The sequence below is a fragment of the Cyprinodon tularosa genome, unplaced genomic scaffold (genome assembly GCF_016077235.1).
Source record: "Cyprinodon tularosa strain WSP-4 unplaced genomic scaffold, ASM1607723v1 ctg20, whole genome shotgun sequence".
Classification (NCBI taxonomy): Eukaryota; Metazoa; Chordata; class Actinopteri; order Cyprinodontiformes; family Cyprinodontidae; genus Cyprinodon; species Cyprinodon tularosa.
In genome coordinates, this window is record NW_024038734.1 from 1,029,366 (window position 1) to 1,049,984 (window position 20,619).

At 37.9% G+C, this 20,619-nt stretch overlaps 3 protein-coding genes across 20 annotated transcripts in view; 1 reads left to right on the top strand and 2 right to left on the bottom strand.

The window, feature by feature from the left end:
* Positions 1-793: 793 nt before the first annotated feature.
* cltb (clathrin, light chain B) lies at positions 794-8,265 on the top strand. Of its 4 annotated transcripts, XM_038284607.1 has the most exons (7): positions 794-1,219; positions 3,473-3,507; positions 3,632-3,749; positions 3,883-3,994; positions 6,419-6,439; positions 6,805-6,858; positions 7,288-8,265. In XM_038284607.1, the coding sequence occupies exons 1-7, from the start codon at positions 1,063-1,065 to the stop codon at positions 7,457-7,459; spliced, it is 669 nt and encodes a 222-aa protein (XP_038140535.1). In that variant the 5' UTR covers positions 794-1,062; the 3' UTR covers positions 7,460-8,265. The 4 variants fall into 4 exon arrangements, with proteins under 4 accessions (XP_038140535.1, XP_038140536.1, XP_038140537.1 ...); XM_038284608.1 differs by lacking the exon at positions 6,419-6,439; XM_038284609.1 differs by lacking the exon at positions 6,805-6,858 and having other exon boundaries at positions 795-1,219.
* A 3,800-nt stretch (positions 8,266-12,065) lies between these two features.
* Positions 12,066-14,916, bottom strand: higd2a (HIG1 hypoxia inducible domain family, member 2A). Its single transcript, XM_038284564.1, has 2 exons — positions 14,703-14,916; positions 12,066-12,998 (listed from the first exon to the last, which is right to left on the bottom strand). The coding sequence occupies exons 1-2, from the start codon at positions 14,884-14,886 to the stop codon at positions 12,832-12,834; spliced, it is 351 nt and encodes a 116-aa protein (XP_038140492.1). The 5' UTR covers positions 14,887-14,916; the 3' UTR covers positions 12,066-12,831.
* Positions 14,917-18,211: 3,295 nt separating this feature from the next.
* The window catches only part of ankhd1 (ankyrin repeat and KH domain containing 1), a 53,535-nt gene continuing 51,127 nt past the window's right edge, over positions 18,212-20,619 (bottom strand). For 13 of the 15 annotated variants that reach the window (XM_038284592.1, XM_038284586.1, XM_038284588.1 and 10 more), the window contains 4 exons: positions 19,420-19,671; positions 19,153-19,337; positions 18,908-19,075; positions 18,212-18,837 (listed from right to left, as the gene is read on the bottom strand). In XM_038284592.1, the coding sequence (XP_038140520.1) occupies positions 18,778-18,837; positions 18,908-19,075; positions 19,153-19,337; positions 19,420-19,671 (665 nt within the window). In that variant the 3' untranslated portion in view covers positions 18,212-18,777. The remainder of the gene's footprint in view (positions 18,838-18,907; positions 19,076-19,152; positions 19,338-19,419; positions 19,672-20,619) is intronic. The other 2 variants (XM_038284599.1, XM_038284585.1) reach the window with 1 other exon arrangement.

The following is a 20,619-nucleotide window of genomic DNA, read 5'->3' on the forward strand; positions in this document are numbered from 1 at the left end:
AAGTGTCCTTTATTTTACATTATATTAGTACATTTTTAAGGAACACTCACAATGTGTTTGTTGAAAAGAGTTATGAGAAGTGATGAACTCTGATTGGCCTCTGATATCCAGTTTAGGTAATACATTATTAAAGTGAATTTACAGAAAAACTTCATTAGACAACTTATTTTGTTGATCAAATTTGTGTTCAATGAGACTAAATTAAAAAACCTCAATCAAATGTTGTTTCTGTCACTTAAAATCCGATTTATGTCACATTGGAGGGGGGACAAAAAAAATTGGGTCGTATTCTTCTAACTACATAAAAATTGCATTTTAATATTTGAAGATATATATGTCATCTTATAATGTGATGTGCATCGTAGTCTTGCTTAGTGTTGGAAATCTGGTACAAAGCATCTTTTCATTGAAAATAAATATGAATAAAAAAAAAATGTACAGTCATTTTTACTATTTTTCAAGGCTGCACTTTAAAAGAAAAGATGAACTTATCCAGAGAGCTGTTTCTAAACGAAATTTCTTTTCGTTTCTTTTCTCTCTAAGTCTCTATTTTGTACATTGCTCCTGGCAACTAAACTAATTTAAACTTGTGATGTTAAGACTTTTTTAGCTCTAAATCAAGCAGATATATTGTTAAAAAAAAAAACAACCAAAAAAGTTTATTTCGTAGTTATAACAGCTAGTTTTTATGTAACAGAAGTGTAATGCTGCTGCAGTTTTGTGTATCATGGTTAGTTCCTGATTCAGCCAGCAGATGGAGACAAAACGCAGTAAAATGGCAGCGGTCCCCTTTGGGTGGTGCTGCTGCCCTTCTCCCATCACCACAGTGGATTAACAAGTGGAGAAATCATGAATCACCAGTGAGGGCCTTATTACACTGAAACCTTTATTGTTTGGTATAGACGGCTTAACTGCTTTTATCTTTAGTTGTAGCTGCGTTTCTGAAACAACGGAAACCCGTGTAACGAGTTGATTCTTTTTAAAACAACCGAACAGTTATTTTAATTTCCAACAGCAGCTAGCTAAACCAGGTAGCCTCAGTTTTGTACTTTTTTGTGTACTATGGCCGACAACGGGGCGCAACTGACTGAAGAGGACCCTGCGGCAGCCTTCCTGGCCCAACAAGAGAATGAGATAGCGGGGATCGAGAACGACGCCGAGGGCTTTGGGGCGCTAGAGGGAGCGGACGATGCGCAGCCCCCTCAGACGGCCAACTATGGTAAGTTTTGGGGTTTATTCGCTAAATGCTAGCAGATTAATGAGCCAACTGGCCAATTTGTTTTATTAGCTCCTACAAAATTATGTTTGTTAAAAATAATATCGACTGCATCCATTTGTCGTAACATTAACTGACAATACAACAGGGCGACGGAAATATGTTTAGTTTGCAGGGTGGACATAGCTTTGAGGAAAAATCTGACAAAATTTTAGCTTTTTTAGCCTAGCATAGCTGTAGGGGTGTGCTTGTTTAACTCACCTGCGTATCGCGATTAGAAATGAACTTTCTACCGTTTTTAACGAGGAATTATATTAAATCAAATAGAACTAAAACAAAAAAAATCCTGAAATTATCAATAAATGTTATATTTGTCAATAAATTAATCTAATCCTGTAGCCAATAATAAAATAAAGTTTGCAAATGTCATTGTTTCCGTCGTCCCTTAAGGTCAACTCCTGCTTTTGGTTTTCTGTTAAGTTACGACTAATTAATGAAACAATCATTACCAAATTACTTATTACCAAAGTTCTTATTTAGCAGTTGAGTTACATACTAATTTTTTATATATATAATTTTTTGGAAAGTAAATCTTCTTTGGAACACACAAAATAAACATTTAATGTCAATAGCAAAGTCTTGCCTTTGCTGTTTATTTATTTTTCTTTTCTGAAATACATATTTAATATGTATTTAACATATTTCATTTCTGTGCTAAATAGGAATCAAAAATTAGTTAAAATGGTAAAAATGGAGCTAAATTAATAGCATCAATCAAGCACTCTCAGCCCCCCCCCCAAAAAAAAACCTTAATGAAAAAAAAACTGATTCATTCCCTTATTCATTTATTTCTGCTAAAGAAAAAAAATCTAAAGCAAAATTATTTATTTAATTAACTGTATAGAAGTACACATATATATGTATATGTAAAACTTTCAAAATTACTGCCTTTGTTTAATTGGATCGGCTGAATTAAACAGGTCAGTTATAGTTATTTTCAAAGTATGGGAAAATGAAACTAAATCACATAAGGAAAAAAGACAACCCTATTTAGATAATGTGGAATATTTTAATTGATGCCCTTGGAATGATCATTGTTAAATAAGGTTGCACCGATTGCAGTTTTTGGGCCGATCACTGGTTTTCAACCTTTGAAAAAAATTATAAATGACACCGTCTGTTGTTATTAAGATCACATTACACCTTCTATATTTCAATATTATCTTACTTAAAATGTTGATCTATAGGTAGTGCTCTAGAATATAAATGCAAAGGTTAGAGCATTGACAATGGGTGTTTTGCTGATGTGAATAAAGTGCGTGGATAAGATCGGTTTCCTATCCAAGTATTGGCAAATCTTCCAAAATTAAGGAAATAGAAGGTCATACAATTGGCTGAATACTCGGTTCATCCCTATTTTATATAATTCCAACAAAACTTTTGTTGATAGGTAGTAAGTACATGTTTGTTAAGCTCCTCCCACTGGTGAAACCATCAAAAAGCATAGAAGAAGGAGAGTATTTTTAAGACAGCCCACAGTTGACTAAACAGCTATGGTAATTCCACCCAAAACAATGATCCTGTTATTGAAACTTTTTTTTTTATATATATATATATTCATCCAAAAAAAGTCTTCCTAAAGTATGAATAAGTTTGTAACTTTGTAAGGGAAAATCATATTTAGACTTATGTTGGTTTCAGATCAATAGTTCCAGTGTCAGTTATTAGTTTTTCCTTGACTTGTGATGGTTATCTCAAGTCTAAAGAAAAGAAAATCCAACAAATAGAAAAACAGAAATAAAGGAATCAGAACTGAGAGCTTCCACTTTCTTTAACCCACCAATGCAGGCAAACACCTTCTTTGATGCACATAATTCAGACAAAAAGCACGTTGATGATGTTTAATTATGTTCTCAGAAGCACAGTGTAAACACATTAAACCCTAGCTTTTATTTTTGTACTTTTAAAACATGAGATTTATTCCCAAGGCCTTGAAAATCTAATGTCACAGGCGTTGATTTTACGCTTGAAAATCCTGTCCTTGTTGGCCAACGGAGCGGAGGTTACCAAACAGGTGCAGCAGCATTTCTAAGCTCTTCACTGTTTCAAGATTGAAGCGACACCCGCTCAGTCGGGACGTACAGACGGGGAAGTTACAAGCAGACTGTAACCAGAGGCTTCCTGGAAAACTCCTCAAATATTCGGTTTTAACGTTACTTTTTCTGTTTCTAATCATTATGTTTGACGACTTTGAAGAGGAGCCTGCGACGCTGAATGGAGATTTGTTCCCGGTGAGCTTGTTTCTTTCTCAGATGAAAAAAAAAAAATCTCTCTGTGAGTGTATGTGACCATGTTTGCATAGATTGTTTTATCTTTTGGTTTAATTAATTATTTAATGTTTTGTTTGGTTGAAAGGAGTCTAATGGGCCAACAGACAGCTATGCAGCCATCGCCCAGGTCGATATTCAACGGCAGGAACCTGAAAGTCTGCGCAAGTGGAGGGAGGAGCAGAAGGCTCGCCTTGAAGCATTAGGTAGTTAAAAAATAAATAAAAAAATGGCTTCCAGTGTCTCTCCTGCCCAAGTGGAAATAGGATGTGATGAGAACTCATGAGCTTAGCTTCAAATTTAAGCTCTTATAAAGTCAGACTGATTTGATTGTTTCAGACTCCGCCTCCAAGGCAGCAGAGGAAGAGTGGAGAGAGAAAGCCAAGAAGGAGCTGGAGGACTGGCACGTACACCAGAGCGAGCAGATGGAGAAGAACAAGGCTAACAACAGGTGAGACACCAGAGTTTCCCCTGATCTCGGCTACTGTGCAGCTCAAGGTTCTCTTTCCCCCCTTCACTTCTAAATAAACTAGACATTAAGGCAATAGTAGTTATTATATTTTCACTGATCCAGCGCTAAAGTGGTGGTATTGGTATCGGCGAGTACCAACAAATAGGGCACCGATACCATTTTGAGAGCCAAAAGATCATTCAACTATTGTTACCCATTCCAGGTAGGCAATAAAAAGTCCTACTGGATTATCTTTGTTTTATTCTTTTTCCTGCTTTACAAAGGTAGGCAGCAGCTTGACAAAGCCATGATGGCAATTATTTTACATTTCTTCATAATACACACATCAATTTCAAACAGATTCGGTATGGGCCGATACTGCACAGCCAGGTATCGAAGCCAAAAAAATGGCATCAGCGCAACATTATTCATTGTGGATTATCTGAAGAGAATATCTTTAACAGCATAGCAGCAGTGGTGCAAAAGTTTTAGCTTTAACTAGTTTTATTTATTCATCTTTGCTATTTATGGTGGCTCACTCAGCTTGACTCATTCTAAAAAATTACCCCCCTTTCTAAAAGGGTAAATGAACGTTGTTCTTTAAAAACCTAAATGAAATAGAAAATCTTATCTTGATTTCTTTGGCCTTTACTATTTATAAAAACTTTATCTTAGTTCTTGGCAAATGTTATTTCATGATGGCAGAAGAGGTTCTTTGAATTTGAAAGGTTGCAGAACCCCGATCTGATCCCTACGGCCAGTGTGGTCCATTTAGCTTTAATAGGGGGGAATGCTTCTTAAATAATATGATGGTGAAGATTCTCAGTCATACAGGTCATAGTCATTCCAAAAAAAGTTAAAAACAATCTAGTGGACCTTGTTTCCAAGTTTGAAGACACTTTGCTTCCCATCCAGGAAGCTTTTTAAATGCAAAATGTCAGAAATAGCTTCGAGTTCGAGGCTTTATACCCCGGGTTTCCGCAGGTCATTAAAAATCATTAAAAGTCATGAAATTATTATTTGATAAATGAAGGCCTTTATTGGTATTAAAATTCATTAAATGTGATTATTGTGGCATTTAAAATGTTTATAAAAACTATTTCGTCAGATATATTATATCATAGAACTAACTGCTTCCAGTTGATCGTAAAGCCGGATGTTCGGAAAGGAAGCTAGAGAATGGGAAAATGCTAATTTAAACAAAAGTGACCGGAAAACGAGGAATTTGTACGTGGCTGCTGCCTATAAACGGTAAAGATGACGAAGGATTTTGCTGTGTTTTATATATAGACATATGAGAGTCATGAGTATTTGTTGATGGCATTAAAATTATTTCCAAGAGCAATAAAACGCATTTAACAAGTTACTCAGTCCTGATGCAGTAACCCAACAGAGCCTTGTTTTTGCTTAGAAAACATGCATATTGAAACAGACGAACGGGTCGGCCCATTAGGAATCTGGGTCATCTGGCTTCTTTGTTTGCCTGCAATGACCCATACCTGTCTATGTCTCTGAAAGGGGGGTCGTTTAGGCCCCTATAATTTCCGCGATCAATGAATCGTGGAATTGACAAATTAACGTGGAATTTCTACATTTGAAATGAAATCCTGTTTTTGTCTGGGAGAAGGTACATCGGGGGGAAATGCACACCGGGGGACGCAAATCTGGCGGCCTAGTGGTTAGGGCATAGGGCTTTAAATCCTGAGATTGTGAGTTTGATCCCCCACTCCCACAGACTGCTCTGGGTCCCTGAGCAAAACCCTTAACCCCAGACTGCTCCCCGGGCGCCGCACGATGGCAGCCCACTGCTCCCCAAGGGGATGGGTTAAATGCAGAGAAGTAATTTCCCTCTGGGGATTATTAGAGTATAAAAAAAGTAATAAAATAACAAAAATCTAAAATATCAAAACATTGAAAAAAATGGCGAAGCAGCTCTCCACAGCTCCGCTTTCGGCGAAAAGGTTGAGAAACACAACGCTAAGCCCTGAGTACAGAGCCGAGCAGTTCCCTTGTGACTTTTACGTGTCGGGTGAACTATTGTTTTGCAAGTTTTGTCAACATTCCATTGATAGGAAGCGCAAAAATACATACATAAAATGTGAAAAATGGAATTTAAAAAAAATTAAAACGGAAATAAAACAGAATTTGGAAAAAAATTAAACAGATTTTATAGGGCCCTAGTTGGTAAATGGAATTGTTGGCGTGGCTGATTTCTGATATTTTGAATTGAAAAAGCTTTCTGGATGGGAAACAAAACATCTTCAAACTTGGAAACAAAGTCTAGTGGATTGTTTTTTTTTTTTTTTTTTACTTTGTTTGGATCTTCTCAAAGAAGAACTGCTGGTTTTTACACATTTAATTGTTTTTTAGTCTCTCCTGTTCTTGTTCATGCTAACTAGATGTTTTCTCACCACTTTCCAACAGACTCTGTCCAAGTCTGGCACGGTATCACTCTGCATCTGTTAGCTGTAGTGTTGTTGGGTTTTTCCAGAGCCCTGAGAAAAATGTTCTGATGAGATATTAATCCAAAGCCAGCCTCCCAAGTATTGAAAAAGAAACTATTTCTTTTAGACGGCTCCCATAGAGGACATTTTTCCTCCCAGCTTCCACCACCAGGGTGGTCTGCTCTGATCTGTTCCTCCAAACCTGCTGATAAGTTTGTTTTGGAGCTTTTTGAACTCCCTCTTCATCAGAGCTTTCTCTCAGCGCTTTTAAATCACAGCCTAATATCGCTCTGCTTGTTGTTCTGAGACTAAAACTCTTCTCTTTCCCCCCCCCCCCCTGCTTTCTGGGCCTTGGCTGTGCGCTAGGATTGCTGACAAAGCATTCTACAAACAGCCCAACTCTGATGCTATAGGCTTCGTGTACGTTTAGAGTTCTTTCTAACGTTGTATGCTCCTCCGCCTCCTTCTTACCTGATGCATGCCTCCCTGTAGCCTGCAGTCGGATCATCAGATCAGATATCTGTAAATGTTTGTAGTGCATATCTAAATAAACTTGAAAAGCCTCAGGTCACATTAGGACTCTTAGTGAAACATTTATAATTTTCAGCTTTTGTCACCGTAAGCATGTTTTTTTTTGTGTTTTTTAAAATGAACTGTGGCTTGTCTTTGTATTCATTCCTAAAACTGGGTGTCCTTTTGTTATTTGATTAAAAATGAAATAAATAAAGATGGCAGTGGTTTTTGACTTGCATCGTGATAAAACCCAAATAAAGCTTTTTCTAAACCTCTCCCCTACATATTCTCATCATTTTTTCCCCCTCTTCTCTTAATCTCGCTGCAACCCCACAGAGCGTCCGAGGAGGCCTTCCTGGCAGAGAGCGACGGCGACAGCCCCGGCTCCGAATGGGAGCGAGTTGCTCGCCTGTGCGACTTCAATCCTAAAACCAGCAAGCAGGCGAAGGACGTCTCCAGGATGCGCTCGGTTCTCATCTCCCTAAAACAGACACCTTTAGCCCGCTAACAGCAGCAGCTTGAATGACACGCTGTATCCGAATGATTTTTAGACCTTTTCCATAGGAGTTGCTGACATGCTGAACCTTTTCTTGCCTTTCTTGATGCCTATATATTGATAAACCTAACCTGAGGCTCCTGTAAGAAAACAGAACGCTCTGTTACACCTTTCAACGCCACTTTACTGAAGAAAATACTGTTACTTTATGTTTTCTTTAACTTATAATTTGAGGTCAACTTCATTGGATTGCCTTTTTTGCTCAAAACACTTAATGTCAACAAGATTGTATCCCTTCATGCCTGTTTTTAACCATAAAACAATTGTTTAATTCATGAAATCAATAATTAATAAGGTTATACTTGTTTTTTTTTTAATGACATAAGCTTGTGGCCTTTTGATGTCGCTCCTTCTCTCCTCAGGAGTATTAAGCCTGATAGTTATTCAATTGGGTTACTTTATTGGAAAAAAAAAATTAAAGGTAAAGACTCCCAACCAAAGACTTCTGCTAGCATCTAAATTAAGGAATTTAAATTAGCACCTTTTTTTACTTATTTTTTCTTCATATTTGTATCACAACAGCACACTAAAACGTTTAAAGTACAGGTTTTCATTTCAAATGTGACATCTGCACATTGTTCACATGTTGCCTGTTTGGACATAATAAATATTAAATCACTGAATGTTAAAAAGGGACGAGAATAAAAGAAAAAAAATTTTTTTTTTCATATTTCTTTAATTTAACATTTCCTTGCCAAGCTTGTTACTATTTCATAAACTTTGGAGATCCCTTGAATAAAGTCGTGTGTAGCCCAGTATCCTCATGCGTAGTGTCAGACTTTTATGATGTTTGAGAAGGTCAAGCATGACTGAAGGTTAACTAAAGAGTTTGGCGTTCTAGATCTGCAGTGCTGCAAAGTGTGGCTTCTGGCAGACTTCACACTGGAAAAAAAGATCTAGAAATACAGGTGCTGGTCATAAAATTAGAATATCATGAAAAAGTAGATTGATTTCAGTAATTCCATTTAAAAAGTGAAACTTGTATATTACATTCATACATTACATACAAACTCATATATTTCAGATGTTTATTTTGTTTAATTTTGATGATTACAAATGACAACAAATGAAAATCTCAAATTCATCATATCAGAAAATTAGAATATTGTGAAAAGGTTCAAAATTGATGGCCCCTGGTGCCACACTCTAATCAGCTAATTAACTCAAACCACCTGCAAAAGCCTTTAAATGGTCTTTCAGTCTAGTTCTATAGGCTACACAATCATGGGGAAGACTGCTGACTTGACAGTTGTCCAAAAGACGACCATCGACACCTTGCACAAGGAGGGCAAGACACAAAAGGTCATCGCTAAAGAGGCTGGCTGTTCACAGAGCTCAGTGTCCAAGCACATTAATAGAGAGGCGAAGGGAAGGAAAAGATGTGGTCGAAAAAAGTGTACAAGCAAGAGAGATAACCGCACCCTGGAGAGGATTGTGAAACAAAACCCCTTCAAAAATGTGGGGGAGATTCACAAAGAGTGGACTGCAGCTGGAGTGAGTGCTTCAAGAACCACCACACACAGACGTATGAAAGACATGGGTTTCTGCTGTCGCATTCCTTGTGTCAAGCCACTCTTGAACCACAGACAGCGTCAGAAGCGTCTAAAGAGAAACAGGACTGGACTGCTGGTGAGTGGTCCAAAGTCATGTTCTCTGATGAAAGTAAATTTTGCATTTCCTTTGGAAATCAAGGTCCCAGAGTCTGGAGGAAAAGAAGAGAGGCACTTCATCCACGTTGCTTGAAGTCCAGTGTAAAGTTTCCACAGTCAGTGATGGTTTGGGGTGCCATGTCATCTGCTGGTGTTGGTCCATTGTGTTTTCTGAGGTCCAGGGTCAACGCAGCCACATACCAGGAAGTTTTAGAGCACTTCATGCTTCCTGCAGCTGACCAACTTTTTGGAGATGCAGATTTCATTTTCCAACAGGACTTGGCACCTGCACACAGTGCCAAAGCTACCAGTACCTGGTTGAAGGACCATGGTATCCCTGTTCTTAATTGGCCAGCAAACTCTCCTGACCTTAACCCCATAGAAAATCTATGGGGTATTGTGAAGAAGAAGATGCAATACACCAGACCCAACAATTCAGAAGAGCTAAAAGCCACTATTAGAGCAACCTGGGCTATCATAACACCTGAGCAGTGCCACAGACTGATCGACTCCATGCCACGCCGCATTGCTGCAGTAATACAGGCCAAAGGAGGCCCAACTAAATACTGAGTGCTGTACATGCTCATACTTTTCATGTTCATACTTTTCAGTTGGCCAACATTTCTATAAATCCTTTGTTTTTATTGGTCTTCAGTAATATTCTAATTTTCTGATATGATGAATTTGAGATTTTCATTTGTTGTCATTTGTAATCATCAAAATTAAACAAAATAAACATCTGAAATATATGAGTTTGTATGTAATGTATGAATATAATATACAAGTTTCACTTTTTAAATGGAATTACTGAAATCAATCTACTTTTTCATGATATTCTAATTTTATGACCAGCACCTGTAAGTAAAAGTTTCTTAAATTAACTTTATTTACCCTTAATTTGAGTAGGTAAATTAGTTTGCCAATGGAATGAGATAATTAGATAATATGCACTTGAAATAAGACAATGCAATTATGTTTTCTTATTTTAAGTGTAAATTGTCTTGTTCCATTGGCAAAATGTCTGTTTTGCCTCCTTGTCTAAGAAAAATTCACTTATTTTAAGAAAAAATTACTTATGTAGATTCTAATTTTTTCAAGTGCATTTTTTCCCTTACAAAAGAGAAAAATAATCTTGTAATACCCATGAATTATAAATACTTTAATAAAAAAAATCTGGTTGATAAATTAATCAGCTGAATCCCTTTATTAGGATGTCTGTATGGAAGCACCCTAATGAGCCATTCGCTGGATCTCTCAACAGGGCAAATATGTTTAACACTAAATGAGCCACATTGTGTCCGCTTCTGTTTAAAGTCTGACCTCCAGATTCCACATGCTCCATCAGCACTCCACTCATGTTAATGAGAACTGTACCATATCCACCGTCCACGTACGTCTTCTCCGTCAAAATAAGGATCCAAGCTATTTTTTGCTCCGCTCCAGTCTGTTGGAAGCCGCCAGGTCAAGATCCGCAATTGCAATCGCACCAAAACAGGAAAAGGAACGTTGAGAAGATCTGACGTTACACTAAGTGTACTTAAGTACACTTTTTAGTAGGGATGCACGATATTGGGATTTGTGCCGATATCTGATATGCCGATATTTTAAAACTCATGTAGCCGATACCGATGTTAAAGCTGGACAAAAATAAGCAGTCATTGAAAATAGCAGTTTTGTTATCCATTTCTGACACTTTGAAAAATAATATACTCAAATATATTATCATATGCTGATATCAAACTGATTTTTAAAAACGCGGTATCGATCTATTTTACTTTCAAAATCTCGTGAAATTTCATCGTTCTGTTACAAACTCTCGTGATATTTTGCAAATTCTTGTGAGATTTTGTTAGTAAAATAGATCGATACCGCGTCAATATATCAACATATAAAAATATTTCAAAATTTCGGGGGATTTCGTAGCATAACGATGACATATAGCAATATTTCATTAGAAAAAGAGATTGATATGGTGTTTTTAATGGCAATATATCAGCATATGAAGATATTGGGATATTTTAATGTATCAATATTTTTTCCCTCGTCTTTAGAAGTTTTTAAGTCTGTAAAAAAGAAGTTTTTGAGGAAGAAGAAGAAACTCAGAAGCTGATCAAATATCGGGTTAAATATCGGTGGGGTGGCCGATGTCCGATATTCAGTTTTAAGGCCGATACAGATAGGGGGCCGATTATATCGTGCATCCCTACTTTTTAGGTATCTATACTTTACTCCATTACTTGTTTTTCTTCCTTCTTCTGACATTTTCACATAAGTATCTGTACTTTCTATTCCTTACAGTTTCAAAACGTTACTCGTTACTCTTGGCTTCGGTTTAATGTATTATTTAATGTATTAATGTATTATTATGTATTATTTAATGTAATATTTATTTCCTGTCATGTGCTCCATCCAATGCAGATCATTGGCACCATACACATCTAGTGAAAACTTGTGTAATTGGATGAGTCATATAACGCAAACACTCATTGGTTAGCTAAAGGAAATCATCAGAAGCAAGCAGGTGTTCTTCAAACTGCAAACGTGAATTGTCTATGCCATGCTACAATGTAGGATTCAGAAAAAGATGTTGAAACGTCTGAAAGGTCGGAAACAGGCGAGAGCGTATCGGGAGACGGAGACCAACAAGACCTCCCTCATCCTTTAAGTTCATATAGTGGCATTTGGCTGTTTTTTTTAAAGGTGACTTTATACGTTTATACTTTAAGTATTTTCTGGAGCACATACTTTTTCACTTTTACATGAGTAAATAGATCAAGTTGATACTTCAACTTTTACCAGAGTGTTTTAAACTGCAGTATCTATACTTCTACTTAAGTAACAAATGTGTGTACTTTTGACACCACTGAAATTATTGGTACTTCAACAGAACAGGAAGCGGATTTCTCATCTCGATCAAAATAATTTTTATACTGAAAGGCTTAAAAGTTTCACCAAATCCAGTCACAACAACTTTGAAGAGAGCATCTGATAACTTCAAAACAAACTTCTCGCAGGCATGGATGAAGAAATCTTGAATTTGGAAGTAGAGAACAAACCAATTCTGTATGATAATCCTCATTTACAAAGACCCACAACGAAGAAAATATGTTTGGGCAAACGTGTGTGATTGATGCTGATGGTGAGTTTTAATCATGTCATGTTAAATTAAACGTTTACTACCGCATGTTTTTCTCCTGTGAAGGGAGGAACCGCGGAGGCTGTTGGCTTTGTGCAGGTGGGCGGCAACGGAGCGGGGATGGAGGAGGAGGGATTTCGGGGTTAGGGAGGGCTTAATCTTAACATCAAGATGACAAAATTTAAATAAAGCACCTTTATAAACAGAAAAAAAAAAACATTCCATGTTGAATTTCTGTAAGAAGAAACATGTTGCTTCATTTATTTCAATGATAAACCACGTGGAAAAGAAAAAAAATCTCTCAGGGTTATTAAACCAGACTCCGCTTACTTGAGATGAAACTGCTTTGCTTTTCCCACTCAGCCGACTTACAGCAAAACATTTTTATCAACCTGAGCAAATTCAACGTTTTCCACAATAAATAAGCTACATATCCGAGCGCCGTCACATGTATGGCTTGTTATTCAGAGAGTCCACAGCGGATCTAGTTTTATACAGAGTTTAAAGGACACTGCTGAGGAGCGTCAACCGAAGAACCCTCACTGCTTTGGTTTCAACGCCGTGGCGAAGACGCCCACGACGATGGCGACAACGGTGAAGCCTTGAGCGAATATACGGCCCCTCATCAACATCTGGGACTGTCTGGTTTTTCCTTGATGGAAGGCGCGGAGACCGTACAGCAGAGCTCCGGCTGTTCCCAAACAACCTGATGAACAGAAAAAAAGCAGGATTTTACGGATGAAGAGAACATGAAAAACGCATTTATACTGTTTAGTGTATTTTTTTTGCATAAAATGTACTGATTTTATAGGATTGACAAAATAAGGCATAGAGTGTAAAGAAGAGGGAAATGATACTCGTCTTTCAAAATAACATTTTGCAAGAGAAAATCATCTTGTGACAATATGAATAATTGACTTGATGCCAAAAAGAGCCCAACAGATTTTGCTTTCATAAGTGGAGCAGTACGGCAATCGCCATAGTGTGCATATAAATATCTTTATTATAATTCATGCAGGGAGTATTACAGATTTTATGGACACTGCAATGTAAGTAGAACAGGAAAGGAAAAACAGAAAAGAAGGAGAAAAGATGAAAGAAAGAGGAGATAAAACATCTTCACTCTGCTTCATCCACTGCAAAGAGGTGTAAAGAACAGCACGACAAACGGATAAAGTATAAGAGGTACAATAAACACCTTGATACTATCGCTCACGTATAAGTATTTAAGTATTATTTAATCTGACATGTATACTGCAGTAGCTGAAGATAAGAATATGGGCTTTCTGTGTGGAAGTGAATCTCTAAGCACCTGCAGTTGTTTGTGAGAGTGCATTTATGCATGAAAAGTTTATCCAAAGGGAAAATGCTCAATAGTGGGGAGCCCCCACAACCACTAGATGGGAGGGTTTAGGGTCCATCAATTCTTCCATGACTTTAGCATTTAGGGAAACATCACCTGTGTCTGATTTGAGAATCTGCTGCAGAATAGATTGGTTGGAAAATCAACCAATCTAGTTGGTTAAAACTAGTTTGATTAGATTAAACAATATAAGTGATCAAAATCCGACCAAGTCACTGCTTACAGATGTATTGAGTTTTATGTAGGATTGCTTTTAGGATCATTGTCATCTTGCTTGTCATCTGTAAGAGATGGATCCACTCTTAAAGATTGATGGTTCAACACCCACTTCAGACTTTTGAAAGTTGGGATTAAACTTTTTTTTGCGGCTAATGTGACTGATATGTATTGGTTTGCCCTAAAACATATATAGATTGGGTAAAAACACTGCCAAATTAGATTGGTTGAACATATAACCTTAGACCTGATGAAAAACCAAAAACTATTATGTTTGAATAAAGTGACTAACACCTTTCCTTTTGTTCAATGTCCAATTTGCACAAGCACTTTAACTGTCTGCTAGAGCTTCTTTCACTAAAATGGCAGAAAAACTGTGATTTTTCTCTTCTTAAACATTTTACGCATAAAAAACTAACAAAATATATTATACATACCAATCATTAACAATTTCTAAGGAACTTAAACGGGAAAAAAACAAGAAAAACAATTGCAAAAAAATCAGATTATATTGTCAACTGTAGTTCTGCGCTTAACCAGTAGGTGGTGACATGTTCCTCTCACCATCACTACCCTTAATTAAACAGGCAGGTCCTTCCTCGCTTAATAAAGACAAATGTTAGCGCTGCTAACTTTGAGGCCAAACATCAATAAAGGGTTGAAATAAAAGAAAAGTTTACAAAAAGGTGTAAACATCTGTGGCTCTACAGGCCGTTACCTCGCAGTGTTATGATGTAGCATTAGATGCTAACTCTGCTAAGTGCACTGGAGGACACAGAGGACTACAGTTGTACAACTTCCGCCAGCGGTCTTCCTGCTTGTGTAACTCACCTATAGGGACGAATGGATTCTCCTTAGTTTTCCTCAGGAATTTTTCCTTGAAGCTTTCGTCTTTGGCCTTCGTTAACGGGGTGAATCCTTCGATGACCGGGGGCTGGGACAGGTCAAACGGTATCTGCCCCGGAGTCTGTGCTTCGGTCTGATCAGATACAGCTGGTGTTGCTGCCACCGCCATGTTGAAATTGGAATATTTGTCAATTATAAAAGCGGCACTTCCGGTTGAGTTATCCGATCTTTTCACAATAAAAGTGGGATTTACCAAGACCTAAACAGGAAGGTAACCTCATTATTTAGCACATTTTTAGCAGTGGACATTTATTCATAAATATAGTAGCAATATTTCTATCTTAAGATGTCCGCAAATGTTTCGTTAAAATTTAATTTACATCTGCTGTAATCTTTTACTGCTGTAACGCCACAATTTCCCCATTGTGAGATTTTACCCCACATTCACCACTAGATGGCAGCATTGTACAATCCAAATCTTTAGAATTATACATAAAGGTAAATAAGGCTGTTAGCTTTTATTTCAATAATGCGCTTAAACGTTTCTTTTGATACTTAGTTTATAATTGTATTAAAAATGTGCAAATCTTTAAAGTTGTAACCAAAGCAATTACACCATAAAAATAAAACTATTATTTTGGTAACCACTCAAGCTTGCCATCTCTATTTTTTTCTTTTCCATTTATAACTGGCAAAATTCATTTCAAGCAGCGTTTTCTGCAGCAGAAATAATTTATTTCAAATCATCAATAGGGTTTAGGTTAGTACTTTTTTTATTATTATTGTTCCACCATAACTCAGGCTTTTATGAACTAGTTGTATTACGCCAGTGCTTAAACCAAAGTTTATCATAAAATCTGTCTTCAGAAACTAACAAACCAATATGGACCTTATGAGGCCTACCGCACCCATAACTGTATGGGTGTTATAGTTTAAAATATACAGGGAATGTAATGAGCTTTTAAAAAAATAATGTTAATGGGTGGAAAAGGCAACATTTGCAGACTTGTATATAAAGGCTTAAAAAGAAATGCCTCATAATAGTTCAGTTTTCTAAAAAAAACTAAACAGTTAAGCAAAATCTAGATCTTGCTGCATTTTAACCCTGTAATGCCAAATGTATCGTATTTGATACATACGGTTTCTGAAATGTTTTGCGTCTGACACCTTTTGCATAATTTAATGGTAAAAATTTTGCTCTAAATCCTATTGTACACAATCAGATACAGGTGCTGGTCATAAAATTAGAATATCATGAAAAAGTAGATTGATTTCAGTAATTCCATTTAAAAAGTGAAACTTGTATATTATATTCATACATTACATACAAACTCATATATTTCAGATGTTTATTTTGTTTAATTTTGATGATTACAAATGACAACAAATGAAAATCTCAAATTCATCATATCAGAAAATTAGAATATTACTGAAGACCAATAAAAACAAAGGATTTATAGAAATGTTGGCCAACTGAAAAGTATGAACATGAAAAGTATGAGCATGTACAGCACTCAGTATTTAGTTGGGCCTCCTTTGGCCTGTATTACTGCAGCAATGCGGCGTGGCATGGAGTCGATCAGTCTGTGGCACTGCTCAGGTGTTATGATAGCCCAGGTTGCTCTAATAGTGGCTTTTAGCTCTTCTGAATTGTTGGGTCTGGTGTATTGCATCTTCTTCTTCACAATACCCCATAGATTTTCTATGGGGTTAAGGTCAGGAGAGTTTGCTGGCCAATTAAGAACAGGGATACCATGGTCCTTCAACCAGGTACTGGTAGCTTTGGCACTGTGTGCAGGTGCCAAGTCCTGTTGGAAAATGAAATCTGCATCTCCAAAAAGTTGGTCAGCTGCAGGAAGCATGAAGTGCTCTAAAACTTCCTGGTATGTGGCTGCGTTGACCCTGGACCTCAGAAAACACAATGGACCAACACCAGCAGATGACATGGCACCCCAAACCATCACTGACTGTGGAAACTTTACACTGGACTTCAAGCAACGTGGATGAAGTGCCTCTCTTCTTTTCCTCCAGACTCTGGGACCTTGATTTCCAAAGGAAATGCAAAATTTACTTTCATCAGAGAACATGACTTTGGACCACTCACCAGCAGTCCAGTCATGTTTCTCTTTAGCCCAGGCAAGACGCTTCTGACGCTGTCTGTGGTTCAAGAGTGGCTTGACACAAGGAATGCGACAGCAGAAATCCATGTCTTTCATACGTCTGTGTGTGGTGGTTCTTGAAGCACTCACTCCAGCTGCAGTCCACTCTTTGTGAATCTCCCCCACATTTTTGAAGGGGTTTTGTTTCACAATCCTCTCCAGGGTGCGGTTATCTCTCTTGCTTGTACACTTTTTTCGACCACATCTTTTCCTTCCCTTCGCCTCTCTATTAATGTGCTTGGACACTGAGCTCTGTGAACAGCCAGCCTCTTTAGCGATGACCTTTTGTGTCTTGCCCTCCTTGTGCAAGGTGTCGATGGTCGTCTTTTGGACAACTGTCAAGTCAGCAGTCTTCCCCATGATTGTGTAGCCTATAGAACTAGACTGAAAGACCATTTAAAGGCTTTTGCAGGTGGTTTGAGTTAATTAGCTGATTAGAGTGTGGCACCAGGGGCCATCAATTTTGAACCTTTTCACAATATTCTAATTTTCTGATATGATGAATTTGAGATTTTCATTTGTTGTCATTTGTAATCATCAAAATTAAACAAAATAAACATCTGAAATATATGAGTTTGTATGTAATGTATGAATATAATATACAAGTTTCACTTTTCAAATGGAATTACTGAAATCAATCTACTTTTTCATGATATTCTAATTTTATGACCAGCACCTGTATACCTGATAACAGCCAGTAGAAGACTACACAAAAAATAATCTTGACTTATCGCATAGTAATAAATTATGAAAAATGTATTTCTGTTTTTTCTTTCTACATATTTTGTTAAAAAGGCAAATAGGGAATTCAAACCAAAAAAAAAAGTAATTTTCTGTTGTTTTATTCTTGGATCAGGCTTTAAATTGTTAAAAGATTGTTTCAGCTAGTGCTTATCATGAGTAATCAATTTTTGAAATAATTCTCAATTAAGTAATTGATTAATCGGAGTATAGAGACTTTAAAACATGCCTTTTAGCTGACGGAGAGACCCACGTAGAGCAGAAATTATATAAAAAAAATTAAAAAGAGAAATATTTTGCATTTAAGATAAAAACAAAAACTGTTTTCATCCGTCAACATGCCCTATCCAGAACTCTTCAAGTGGAAAAGTTTTAGTTTCACCTGGTTTAAATTCATAAAAAAAATCCTCTGTAAAGGAAACTCAGGCTATCCCATTATTAATCAATTAATTAAAAAAATTAGACATTTATCGATTTGCGAAATGATCGTTAGTTGCAGCCCAAGTTCCAGTCCATTGTTGTTTTCACAGGGACAAAGAAAAGGACCAAGAAACAAAGCATCCTTTTAAAGAAAAATACATCAAAGAGCCCAGACACTTTTCAATCTTTTTATTGAATATTAAGGTAAATATTTCACATTAATACAGGCTACATAAAGTAGAGCCACTATACGACATGAAATTTACTCTCATTTTAACCCTTTTTAGTATGTAAACAATTATACATGTATTTACCACTCTAAAAGGTTCTGATTTCTCTTTAGGTAATCATCATCATCATCAGCTAGTTCTGGGCCAAGTTTAAATAGCTACTTCATTTTGAGCCCCCTGCAGCCCAAGAACGGTGTATGTGGGTTTAAGTCAAAATCGCTAAACTACGCAGAGAATAGATCCTGTTGAACAGGTGAACTCGAACAACTGTATCATCACGTGAATGATGCCCCGATTTCCTCTCTTCCATGTTTGAGATAGGCACATCAAAGAATGGCGTCAAAGAGAACTTCCGTTTCTTCAACCCCTGCTCTGCACCTTCAGGCCTCTAAAGTTACTATGTTGGGACTTGAATTTTTATTTTATTTTCTCGCCGTGTCTCTTCTGTCTTATGGTATCACGTTTGCACGGTGGGTCATGCTGTGTGCATTTAACTTCTGTGGATGCCGCTTAGTTGACGTGGTTCAGGTGCACGTTGCCCACATGAGGAGCCCAGGTACCAGGCCAAACCTGAAGAAATAAAAGTAGTTTTTGGTTTCGTAATTACAGATTAAAACTGTTTAAATTAGCGTCAACAAACCTGCTGCTGTGGGTCGGAGCTGTCTGCGTTGTTGGGGACCACTTTAATGATGGGGTTCCATGCGGGGTCGCCTGCGTGCATGCCGTTGTACATCGGACCCCCCGGGCCTTCTGCCATGGGAGGGTGGGGGGTCAGCATGGTTCCTCCGTACATTGACACAGGCATCCCCTGCACAGATAAAAGGGAATAGGTTTAACACTGCCCCCCCTTCCTCATATACAGGCAGGAGAAAATCAGAGCGTTACCTTCTGGAAGTCCATGTAACTGTTGGGCAAATGCTGAGGCTGGTGGTAGCTGTTAGCCGGGTTAGCAATGCCGGTGTCGTCCTGCTCCATGGGCTGGTGCTGGGAGAAGGCTGACTGCTCGGCCTGCAGCTGGGGGTGCATCATGTGGCTGTTCATCAGAGGCTGGGACCAACCAGACATGGCTTCTGCACCAAAACACAGAGTTAGCTCGTCCGCAACGCCGTTATTCATGGCGGGTCGCTAAAAAACCGATAAATGAACCCTCACCCGAGGCGCTGCCGACTCCAAACGACCAGATGCCGCCCTGTCCGACAGAAGCTGTGTAGCTGGTGGTGAGAAGCGATGGGTTGACCGAACCCGTCTGCCTGATCCTGGCCAGCCGCTCGGTGCCGATGGGAGGGGGGACCTTTCTGTCCTGCTGGGAGGAGCTGCCTTGTTTAGGCTGGGGAGGGGGAGCCATGGCTGAGGTGGAGAGGGCGGTGGAGGATACCGTGGGAGGAGGTGGGACTGGGGATTCACCTGTTCAGGGGAAAAAAAAAAAAAGAGAACCAAAAGGTTTATATATCTGGACAGCTTTCAAACTGAATCTATGACATCAAATGTCTTAATCAATCAGTGAAGAGATTACGGCTTAAACAATCCGATTAATCGTACCAAATCGATTTTTTTAAAGAAAACTATAAAAAAGTAAAAATTCTGACAAGTTTTAAAATCATCATAAATTCTAATTTATCTATAATATATTTTAGGTTATAAAGTAACATTCTTTATCACAATAATGAAATATGCTCATCCGTACCTCAGAGGTATTTAAAATAAAATCAAAGAAAGCAAAAAAAAAAAAGCTTCCAGACATTTTCCATTTTGCAAAGAGATGTGGCTGCGGTTTGTTCTGTGCTATGACTCATAAACAGACGGAGATGTCAGCAAATAACTGAAAGCTGAACATAATAACCCAAAGCTGCTCAATTTAAAGAGAGAGAAAATAATCTTTGCCATTTTATAAGAGTAAGACATTAGTTGTGTCCGAACGTCCGCCCTAATCACTATATAGGGCCCTATATAGTGATTACGCCGTTTTAGATGAGTATCTGAATGTTTAGTGGATGAAAAATGATCATCCATGGTGAACTAGACGAGCAGATTCATTGTCACAGCGGCCCAATTAAAGATGGCGGGGCAGGCGGAGTCTCGTGACCAAAGGGGAGTGAAAAGTAGTGACCATCTGTCTGAGTGGTAAGTAAACAGAGTTCTCTATAAAGTGCACTAAATAGTCCCTGCTCTATATAGTGATTTAGGGATCTAGGGGTTAAGGCGCACATTTGGACAAAGCCTAACTTCCTGATCCAGCACATTAGGTGGAGCTTTTACGCTTGGAGTGGGTTTGCTGCTACAGAGGAGAAGCGGAGGCTGCAGCTCAATGCTCATGGCACTTTTTTAGCGATTCTGGAAAAGAGCTCTTTTAAG